The 11,878-nt window shown below is 40.5% G+C and overlaps 1 protein-coding gene across 3 annotated transcripts in view; it reads right to left on the reverse strand.

Annotated features, from left to right (window-relative positions):
- MAP2K5 (mitogen-activated protein kinase kinase 5) overlaps window positions 1-11,878 on the reverse strand; it is a 123,437-nt gene that overhangs the window by 29,171 nt on the left and 82,388 nt on the right. For all 3 annotated transcript variants that reach the window (XM_030497375.1, XM_030497374.1, XM_030497376.1), the window contains 2 exons: window positions 4,530-4,556; window positions 4,186-4,218 (listed from right to left, as the gene is read on the reverse strand). In XM_030497375.1, coding sequence (XP_030353235.1) covers window positions 4,186-4,218; window positions 4,530-4,556 — 60 coding nt within the window. The remainder of the gene's footprint in view (window positions 1-4,185; window positions 4,219-4,529; window positions 4,557-11,878) is intronic.

An 11,878-nucleotide genomic window follows, 5' to 3' on the forward strand; every position in this document is an offset into this window, starting at 1 on the left:
AAACATAAAAGCCCAAACCAACACCACTATTACACTGAGACAAGCTATGGAAACTTTGAAAGCAAAATTCATTCATTTCAGATTCTGAAGAAGAAAGAGTTAGAAACTAGAGCTGATGCTTAACTACAGCACTTGTAACCACAACTGCTCCAGTACAGCGAAACTGGGTTTACAGCAGCCACCCAAGGGGCTGGCAGTAATTGCTTTCGTGGAAGGGATACTCTGACTAAATAAAGGTCAAAGAAAATAGCCCTGGGAAGCTTAAGGAAAATTTAAAGGAGTTGCTCAAGTCAGGACTGCCTACTGGATGCATTCCATGCTGCCAGTGCTGTCCATCCAATCTTCTCCGGATGCAGAGCAGACACCTCTAAGGCCAAAAACCATGGGATAGAAAGGATGGGATGCAGACACGCTGAAAACCACAGAGCTGTCAGGTTTGGTCTTTTGGGATCTTATACAACCATAAAATGGTTCCAATTGGAAGGGACTTTCCTAATGGGGTTCATCTTGCACCGCTCAGTGCTTCCCATACAACATGTCGGTGAGTTGGAGACAAACTAAGTTGAGTGCTAGAATATTAAATGACTCTCAGCTCCCAAATAACAGCAGACTGCCTTTATTGCTGGCTGTGATGCAGGATGAACTGCACTAACAACTCGTATATCCTCATCTCTGGACTAGAAGCAGGAGTCTTATGGCGGGAGATGCTGCTACGATTAGGACCATTGCTTAAATGAGCGTGTCTAGCTGGATCAGGTTTCATTATAAGTTACCACATGTTAAAAAATAAAGGTCCTGGCAAGCTTGTATCCTATTCACACATGTTCCTCGCTCATTCTGCCATCAAAAAATAATCCCAGAACCAATGCCATTAAAAGGCCTATAATTTAATGAAAAAAGAGTCAGGCAGAGTTTACTGTGATTTGAGAAGAACCATGCCTATGGTTTTGTTAGATTATCCTGCTTCTCAAATCACTCATTCTGCAGAATTTCTGCAAGTAAATTTAAGTCCTAGAAAATGAACAGACAGTTTAAACTGCCAAAGTGACCTGCTACATCTCTCATATTTCTATGACTTAGAGTCAGCTCCAAAAATCTCACCTCTGCAGAACATCTGAAAACTCCCATGAGCAGTTTTTATTCCACTGTACAGAGTTTGAGGAAAGTAACACAGGTAATACAGAAGCAACCTCTGAACTAGTTCAGTCATCAATAAATCCTATGAATTAATGATTATGAATGATCAGACCAGTAACTTTTGGATTCCTGCTGTGGTGGAACATGGAAGAGTTCTCAATGTTTCCCTACAAAACCCAACCAACCACCAATACAAGCAACTATTATAAAGAATCAAAGGCTCTGTTTCATCATTTTAAAACACTTCCAGGTCCTCCCGTATCAGGCTCTGGAGTTTTTAGCCAGCTCCAGTGGGAAGGAGCAGGATAAGCACACTGCCGGCAAAGACCCAATTTCAAGAAACATTCTCTTCCACAAAGCTGTTTAATCACAATTTTAGGAGCCAAAGTCCAAACCATTCTCTGTCACGCAAAAGGACATACTAAGGCACTTGAGGACCCAGAGTTTCCAACTGCAACAACTTCAGCAGATTATTACTATGAACCTACATGATGACCAAAGATCCTCGAGGCAGCTTGATCCCAGCCTTGCAGGTCTGCTTCTCCCATATCCTATGACACTATGGCTCATCCCAAAGCTGTGCCATCACGGGAGCACTGCCGTGCCCTATCTGTTTGGAAGAAGAGGCGAGCTACAGATCGTCACTCCTTGCTGTTCTGATCATCATTACGGTAGGTGGGGAATTGCGCACCAGTATCTGTGGGTTCCTATTGCACAGGAGAGGGGCTCTGCTCCCACCTCCTGTGAGTTTTAGGACCTCCTTACAGCCAAGGGGAAAATTTGACCCAAAATTAGAAGTCTTACAACACTGAGCATTTCTAATCCTTATTACTCATGGTAGCAACAACAGCTGTGCAGTACCAGATAGTAAAGAGACTTTGTCTCTCAAAAGGTCCTTGCGTAGAAGGCAGAGTGCGTATGAGCCAAATAAGCAGGTCCCTCTGCTACTCCCCAGGAGGCACATCTTACAGAAGACAAAGTGAAGAAGGTTAAAAAAAAAACTAGTCACAAGTTAAACACATTTTCTTTGAGGCCTTTGTACACAAGACAGAGCTGGGGGTGGCAGGAGGATCCATTAACGTCAACGCTACTCATGAGCTACAACAGAAAAACCTTTAATATAAATGTTCTCCAAGATACCGCTATGCCAAGAGTTTGTACTTCCAGGTGTGGCAGCCACTATCTAAACCTATATATCTTATTAAATGACCCCCTAACAATACAGACGAGCAAATAACCCTACAGAGCCAATCCATCCTCCTCTTCCCCCCAGGCTCTAAACGTTATGGCATGCAACTTCCATTTAGACATTGAGTGTGTTGCAAAACAAAGCGAGTTGCACTTAAAGAACTTTCAGCTGAGCTATGCTCTGTAACCTGAAGTCTTAACGTGCCCACGAGCACAGCACACTCTGAACCACCACCTCAAGAGAATGTTGGCTCCGTGGTGTGCTGGGGAACATGAAGTAAATTACAACAAGCAGATACCAAAAGGCGAATGCAAAAGCCAGCTCGGCACTAAGATGTTTAGAGCCTGCACAAAAGTTGTTGGTTAAAGATTTTGTGAGAAGACTGGAACAATTCTAATCTTGAGGAAAAAATGTGGAAGCTGCAAGAAGGTCTACCAGAATCTGCAGCTTTTTAGGGCTGTGTTTTAGAATAGTGAGCTTAGATTTAGGCAGTAGTAGCAGCCCATTTAAAAGTAATTTGCCCAGCAGTAGCAAAACACAGGTAAACACATGAGCATCTTTAACTGACTTTCTTTAGGATAGCGATGGCCTTTTGCTGATGGTATACACAGCACTGGTGCTCTGGAATATTCACGCCTCAACCAAAGATGTATGTAACAGGAATAACAATGGATGAAAAAGATGAAAGAAACAGAATTGCCTAAAAACCTCCCAAAGAACCAGACCACCATGAAGAGCCAGGTAAAAGAGCCAACACTGCTGAAGGACCGGGAGAATGTCTTTCCTTTACAAAAAGGATACTTGTTCTTTTTAATTTAACTGCATCCCTGAAGGCTCAAATGTCACTTTTAAAAAGAAGTTCAGTTAAGCCACTAAGTCATTCTCTAACAAAAGGACAAAAGCATTCACTGCAGGTAAGAGCAGAGGGTTTAGCAGTTCACACAAGTAGCAGTTACAGATGGAAATGTAACAATGAGAGAGTACTTGGGCATCACACCGGCTCTGAGCTTACGTCAAGCTAAATAAACATGTTACATAGGACAGGTTGGAAGAAGCTGAATGGTCTCAATGGACACATCGACATCCAGTGACTCCAACCAGACAAACCAGGATTAATGTTCTGCTAGAGGTTGAGGCAAGTCTTAAAAAGTTATGTCTTTTTCTTTCTTGTTCAAACTTCCCAATTACCATCATCATCTTACTAAACATTAAAAACAAGGCAAACTGACAGCAGACTGCCCTTGGCTATTGCCTCACTGTCACCAGTTAGGACCCCTGCTTACACCGTGGTTTGGGAAAGGAGGTAGGAGCTACTAAGAAGTGTTTCAATCGAGAGACATGACATTAGCCACTGAAATTCAGTTGCCTGTTCACACCTGAATCTCCTGCATCTCAGCTTTTTATTTTGTCCTTCCAATTAAATCAAAATTATTAGAGAAGATTCAGACACTTCCCTGCTTACACTCTGGTTTTCTCTCCTTGTCAAAATACCCTTTTTGCCCATCTAAACTGCATTAAATATGCCCGGGCTAAAGTGTGCCACCGCTTGAATGTCTCCGTTCCAACTCATCTGGCAAATGCCGAGGATCAGCTCACACGATGAGGTTGAGGCTTTAGGGCCTAAAGAGCTAAAAGGACCAGGCTTTGAGACAATCAAGTCTTTCAAAGGCTCAATATTAAGAGTAGAAAACCAGCATAAAGTGGGACAAGGCCAGTTCATGTTTGACAGCTCCAAGCTGCACAAGGCAACTTGTGCTCTGAGGATGTTGGGCATTGTGCTTCATTAGGAAACAAAATATAAGCTTTCCACTCCATTAGGAATGACTTTAGGAGTGAAAGCACATAAGACGACGACTCACCTCATCAACAATGCACTGCAATAACTGGAGAGGCTGCAATGGGAAGAAGAGAGGGAAAAAGTATTAGCCTATATGCAATATCTTTACAGTGGAGTGGAAAGAAAAAATCATTAATGCAATAAAATATAGCAAGATTAATCAACAGCAGCAAACTCTTATAAAAACATTGATGCTCAGGATGTTCTATTATTTCTAATGGTACCTAATCTAATACAGGCAGTTAAAGGTTTGCATTTTCTTCAAAATGCAATTTGCTAAGTTTAAAACAAGGCACTCAAGCATGCAGAGGAAGCAGCCATCAGGAAAAAGAAAAGTGAATTTTTTTCTGAACTCATAAAGCTTACCATTAAAGATCCCTGGTTTTTCTGAATCTGAAAAAAGACAATATGTAATTAGCATGTCATAATCAAAATGACTCACTTGGACACATTATGATCACTGAGAGAAAATTATTGCATCGCTGGTGGCAATTTGTGGGCATGTGTTAACACAATTTACATAATGAAAATACACAAATGTTAATAGCTCGCTTCTCATTTATAGGCGAAAGTCAGCAGAATGTTAATTTCACACAACACTTTTTAGTACCCTCCAGGTTGTATTAGAATAGGAAGAAAAACCATAATCCATTTCAAAAGGCTGTTTACGATTCAGATATAAATAATGTTTTATATTGCTAGATTGTGAACACTGGGCTTAATGTTGCAATCATTGCTAATGTTATGAAGCTCACTCTTTTTAAATTAAAAACCGATTTATTTAAAATTGAAATTAAATCATAGTCAGAAATTAGAATTTTGGATTACTGCCAGGCTCGGCTCACAATCCCTTTTTTGTGAAGAAAACTTTAATTATGTGGTTGAAGTATCTACTGCTGCTCAGGAAAGCCTTTAATACTCCACTTTTCCCCAAGTTTCTTATATATTCCAACCCAGTTTTACTTGGAGTATAAGTAGAGCATTGCCATCTGCGAGGCTGGAAAGTTTGATGAACTTTGTCTGGTTTTAAATGGCAAAGGAAAGGGTTGTTATCAATTGTCTCTGAGCCCTCCTTCAATTTCTTAACATCAATTTGGTTAGGAAATAATTAATAGTTTACAGCAACAGACCATTTGATTGCTTACAGAGAGGTATAAAATGTTCTGGTCCATACTAAGGAACAAAGGCAGAAGTACAATGCAAACAATGAAATACAAAGCAGGTAGTTAATACAAAATATCTGACCGGATTTTGGGATGCTGGTGTTCTGCTCATTCACATGTGCACCATTTCCAATGGGTGTGGAGAATTAATTCTGTCTTTTTCCTAACCAGACACAAAGTTGCCCAACCCAATGAAGTGGTGATGTGGACACAATGTGGTCCTCAGTGAGAACGTTGTCTGCTGTTCTAACACACTTTATTTGGCTTGCCCCTTACATTTAATATTCTCTGCTGTATAGTGCCATGATGATGAATGTTGCAGGGCTGCCTTCAGCTCTGGAAGCGCTCCCCCCCAGTACCCAGCCAGAGGCAGGATCCTCTGGTGATACTTTACAGGTAGTAAAATGTAATGTAAGAAGAGGTTGAAAACTAGCACCAGGAAAATAGCTCGTATTATGCACATGAAGTCTTTCATTATTGTATTAGCAGTGCACAAACATACACATAAAGTTTTTGTGGATAATTCTATTTTCTTCCAAGGAAGAAAAGAAAATAATAAATAGAAGTAGTCCATTTTTTTAATGGTCAATGCCAACCTATTACAAGTGAAGGGAATAAATGTGCCGCTTTGCATTATTGCTAATCAGCAAAATATGCTGTGGATATAAAGAGACTTTTTTTTCCTACTTCACTTCCAGATACTAAATGACAAAACAGAGTCAGCTTATTCAGTAGGGATGGTGTGCGGCTTCTTTACACTAGTGCACACGAGCAGGCGACTCAGTTTGTCACCCAAACAGAGCACCAGTCACATTTCCTTACTGGAAAAATAGGTCTTGTCATGCAGAGGAGTAGAGGTGGGATCATCTATAGTAGCCTCAACGCTGATATGACTACATCCAATTTCAGAACAAGATTTAAAATATCATTTCTAATCAAAGGGCTCAGTGCTTCTAATGAAAAATAAAGCAACACAAATGGAACTATGACAGGATTCTTCCTGTGCCGCTGCAACTCTCCTCTGGAGCAGCAGGCCCGGCTTCTGCGGAGGGAGGGAGGGAGGGAGGGATGTGTGCTCGCTCACACACACATCGTTACCGGGTTTTATTACACTATTTTGATGGCGACATATTATTTTGAGATCATCTTCATAAATTTTGCATTAAGGTAGCTGTGCCAGTACCTGGAATTGATTCAAAATGCTTAAGACACTCAATTACTTTTTAACACTGTTACCCGATGTAATGACATATCTGCTATTTCCCCTGCATTTGATGATGCAACATCATTGTAATTGATTCATTTTCTCAATTAAATAAAGCTACTGTGCTTTCCTCTACGCCAATGCCACAGAGACTCCCCAGTTAGATGTATTACCTATTTTCTCTGCCTCAGATATATTGCTTGTAAGGCTGCACCGTGCTCCTCTGTTAACTCCACCAGAAAATGCAATGTTACACTCATATTTTTCAAGTTCTGAACAGCAATGAACTTAGCAGTATTTATATTAGGCATATTTTTCATTGTTAAAACTATGTTGTTTACCTTTTCCAAGATCACATTATTGGGCAGCCTCTGCAACCATAAACCAAACCTAACCGGCGACAACTTTACAGTCGGCGCTCCTCCTTTTGCACACAGTTCATGAAAAAGGGAAGCCCCCGGTTTTATAGCACATTAAGAACAGTTTTAAAAGTACTCAATGTAAAATGTTTTATCTCCCTGCTCACCCACGCTCCTCCGTTTCCTCCACAAACCGTCTGGTTTTCGTGCACTACTGGGAGATGAGAAGTTTAGGTTCATCTCGAGGGATCCAAGTGCAGTGGCTGCAGCTCAAAAGCTTGAGCATTTGCTGTGTCACTACCCAACTTGGGGCTGAGGAAGGGGACTGGCACTGTTGTTTTTATACCTTCCATGAAGAATTTCAACTAGTGAAATGGTAGCAGTGGCACAACTGAAAACCCTGCTTGAAAGGAGGATGAAAAAGGTGCAGTATGTGTTTTAAGAGTATCGAGGAACGCTTCGATGTGCTCATTAAAACATCATTTTAATCTCAGAAAAGTCACTTTTGTCCTTTCACCACCAAAATGCTCCCCCAGAAGAACATGTGTGAGCCCCTGCCCTGCTCATCACTGGAAAGCCCAGTAACTCAGAAGGTTCTGTGAGCTTTTCACATGCAACCAAAATGGTGTGGATTTGCAGAATCGGACCAGCTATTTGGTATTTCTCAACCTGTATTGTCTTTACTGTGTTTTTACTTACTGCATGTGATAGCTTATAACCTGAAGAAGCAGGGTAAATGATAAATAAATCTATCACATTAACAGTCTGTTTCTCAGGTCATGAAATATCAGTGATATCTGGATAAACCACTCCACAAAACACGTTTATTTTTTTTTCAGGTTGGTTAAAAATGCAAAAGTTTGCCTCCTGCTTCATCTACTATTTAATGAATGCCTCTGGTTATGAAAAGCAACTTTTGACAGACCGTCAGGTTATATTTCTGTCTCCATGGAGATACTTGGGACGAGAAGTGGCTGAGAAGACCTCTACCATCCCTTTCACATTATATTCACAAGCACAATCAAGGAAACTCAAATGAATCCACCCCGGGTAACTTAGAGGAGTCACCAGCTCTAGCTTTAATTTTCGCTTTTACTCTCTGGAATTAGGACTTGCCCTGGAGCTCTTGTTTGAGAGATCTGCAGGTGACCCAGGGTTAGCTCTTCCCATATCAGTTAACAAATTTTCTCTTTACATTTATACTGCTTTTCAAGCTAGTGCTCTATTTTCTTTTAATAGAAAAATACATATACCAACAAATCATACAGTTAGGATTTTTAAGGAAGGCTTCACAACAGAACATCTATTTTCCTGTTCCAGGAAAACTGTGGATTTTAAAACTACATATAACTAATTTTTAATCTTTTAAAATGAGGGTTAGAGTTGTATTGAGCAGAAGAAAGTCCTACTGACAACCAACCAACACACACTTGCTTTGTCTTTGCCCTGATATAAATGGAAAAGGAATATGTAAATGCACTGCATTTCCATGTGGTTTTCACCACCGTGGGTTTTGCTCCTTTCTCTGGATTCAAGGCATGATCTTCACATGTATTTTACAAATTCTTGCCAAACTGAAATTGGTTATACTTCTGAAGAAGTCACAGCACCAAACCAGAAACCCTCTAATTTGTTCCTGATATTCTGAACATTCTGCCCATCCCAATCTGTGGATTTTGCAAATGGCAAACTTCAATCACTGTCACAAAACAGAGGACCAAGAAAGAATAATAATAATAAAGACAATTCACAACAACCTTAATATTAAATATATTCTTACAATTATACTACGCCAGTTTTCCCAGAGGTCTACAAACAAATTTCTATAAAGAGATTATTTCATCCACCATTGAACTGCAGCCACTTCTCACAGAAATCTGTTTACCAGAGTTTAGTAACACAATTCCACAAAGTGGGCATGAAAAACTACACACTGATGAAATGATGGAGGGAGCGCAAGTAGCCAACAATAACCACTACACTGGAGCAGGACCAGGATGCTCATAACAACACATTTCTCAGTCAGCAGGAATGTGGGACGAGCAACTCTCAGGGAAGAGAGTAAATTTAGCAAATGGCTGTTTAAGACCTTGTTTAAAGCATCACAAAAAGTGTGATAAGGAGAACAAAGGGTGGTCAGCCATAAACTGAATAAAGGAATGGTGTTCAGTTCTAACCAGTTCCTGCTTAGAGCTACCCATCTTCATCAAGATTAGCAAAAATGGTAACAGAGAGGAACACCAGGAGAACCTAGAGGACACTATGGAAGAGGAAAACCCATCATAACTGAGCAGGAATAATGTCATGATGTTACCAAAAAAACCCACCCCAAAATCCAAAAGGACAAACTCCATAGCGGGATGTTCAGGGAGGAATACAGCCTGAAGACACACATGGTTATTCTTTCTCCACGCTGTGTCTAAGCCTGTGCACCCCCAGAGCTGTGGGTTGGCTGTGGAAAGTACTAAGAAAAACCACAAAACCAGTCAGAAATCTTGAAAGAACAGACCAAAAGAACTGGGGTATACAGACTAAAGACAGAGCAAGATGACACAACCAACCCTCCTGCATCTCTTCTCCACGTTCATTACACACAGCTACCGCTATATCCTGCAGTGAGGAAAGCCTTTTTGATAATAAAGCAGAGGAACAAATCATCTAAGGAAACAAGAGAACCTCTAATACCAGAAGCATTGAAGGGCAGCAGATTAATATCCATCAGGATTGTCTCTCCTCCTAAGCACACCACTGGAAGTCCCTTCTAGCTTGAAAAGAAACAAGTAAAATGTCAACTGCTAAAGCCTGTCACTGGAAACCATCTAGAAAAATCATGAGCTTTCTCTGAAGAGCTGCGAAATCAATTGTGATCACTATGGATGACACAATTCTAGGGACATCTGAAAGGAAATAACCCAAAGCAACAAAGATTTGGGTATATGAGGGGAGTTTTCTGACTATACCGAGGTGCTGAGTAGGTTGAGCATCCTCACCTATGTCATTCCACGGCCCACCACAAGTAGCGTTGTGCTTTCTCATGAATTAAACTCACAGTTCCATGGGGCTGGCAGAAGAATGGCCACTGTGGAAGGGAAATGCTTACCTAGACCTCCAAACCATTCACTTTTATGCTGGTCTTTGGGGGTCCTCACTACGGTGCACAACCATCACCCACCAAAGGAGGACGAGATCGTCGTGTGTACTGTGTGCTCCCATAAGTCATGCTGGAAACACAGCCCCCAGCCTCTGGTGGGGATCCCTGCATTAGCAGTCCATGGATGTAGTGAAGAACAAACATTGGGACCGCTATGCCCATCTCCAGAAGTGCCTCACAATCTCACAGCCCTGTGAGGAGCAGGCACTCTTGCTCCTCAAACAGGCTGAGAGCCACAACTCACTTCTGAGCTCTTACAGCTGCATCCTTGGCAAGGAAACTGGCAAAATGGGGCAGAGATCTGCTGCACCCTTGCCTCTGTTCATGTCCAGTTCCTGGGGGACTTGCGAGGAACCATGCCTCCTCCTCACCCCAGCCAAGAGAGCCTGTTCAGAGCACAGAAAAGATGTACATTTTTCAGTAAATCCAGTATTTGCTGACAGTTAGCACATAGCCACCTACAACAACCCAACCACACAAATCAAACTCACCTACTGCCAGCTTTCTTCCTAAGGAGAGCTCATCTCCCAGGTTTAAGTTTTCATTCCAGCACCTCATTCACTGGCATCCACTGCAGGAACTGAGAGAGATGCTTCCTTCTAAGCATGACAGGAACACCTCCCATTCCAGAGAAGCATCAACTCATGCAGGATATCCCTATATATTTGCAAAAATATCTCCAAAGAGATTTCAAATGGATGTTCCCATTTTCTTATCCAATACAAATTGTGAAGGGTGACACCACCACAACCAACTGGAAAACACAAACTCACATCCCGACTGCAAAGATGTGCCTATGAGTGATCATCTGGAGCAGGTAATTTCCTACTGTAGTAAATAGAACTTCTCAGAGGTTTGAAGCTGATGCTAGTGTGATCAGGGATGAGGTTTCACACAAGACAAGGGGCACGTGCACTGAAGACGTCCTGGAATGGTGGTCACAAACCACAGCCTAACCTCTGGTCCCTCAGACTGCCTGGAACTATTAGGGTTAGAAAGCAAAATAAAACAATAAATTCAGGTTTTCAAGGTCAGAAGCTAATATTCCACTCTTAAAACATTAAAAACATATTAAAACATACTATAAAAATCAGGTTTTACTAGTTACCTACATTTCCAAGCTTGACCATATTATTCAAACATCCATTTTACATTAGAACAAAAAAATCAGGCAGGAAGATTATAATAAAAAAAACCCATACAATTGTCTTTATACTTCAGATTCTGAACTACTTTTTTTGTCTCCCTAAAAATCTCTCCATTTTCAAAAAAGAAAACACCTCTAAACTACATTCCAACGTTAGAGCAAGTTTCTAACAGACAAATCAAATTTAAGCTCTAACTTCTTTCTGGCTAAGGAGAAATAAATAAGAAAGCAAAGTGTATCGAAGTATATTATCTCATGAATGATATATGTAGTGAAGCCTATGTGAAGAAATTGGTGAGAGTTTAAAATAATAGCAGATGGCTTAAAATATTGTCAGTGATTTCTGGAATGTTGTATTATAAAAAGCAAAAATATTTGCACAAATCTATCATATTTAAGATATGATACGATAATTTAATTCTCTATTTTGGCATTAGCATTTGAACAGTGTTTAATGTCTTTTAAATGGTTAGATGTAATGATATATATGGAAGAAAAAACAATTCTTTCTTACTAGGAAACATGCTGTAACCAACCCTCAATTTATTCTCACAAAATAAATGAATGCTTAAAGGATGTTTCTGTCAATTGAAAAAACAACAGTAAAATGGCTCTTTTCATGCCAAGTTAAACTAAATATTTTTTTCCTTGACAACCTGCTTACATTTAAATGCAACCAGGCCAAATTTGG

Source organism: Strigops habroptila, chromosome 9, assembly GCF_004027225.2.
Source record: "Strigops habroptila isolate Jane chromosome 9, bStrHab1.2.pri, whole genome shotgun sequence".
NCBI classification, from domain to species: Eukaryota; Metazoa; Chordata; class Aves; order Psittaciformes; family Psittacidae; genus Strigops; species Strigops habroptila.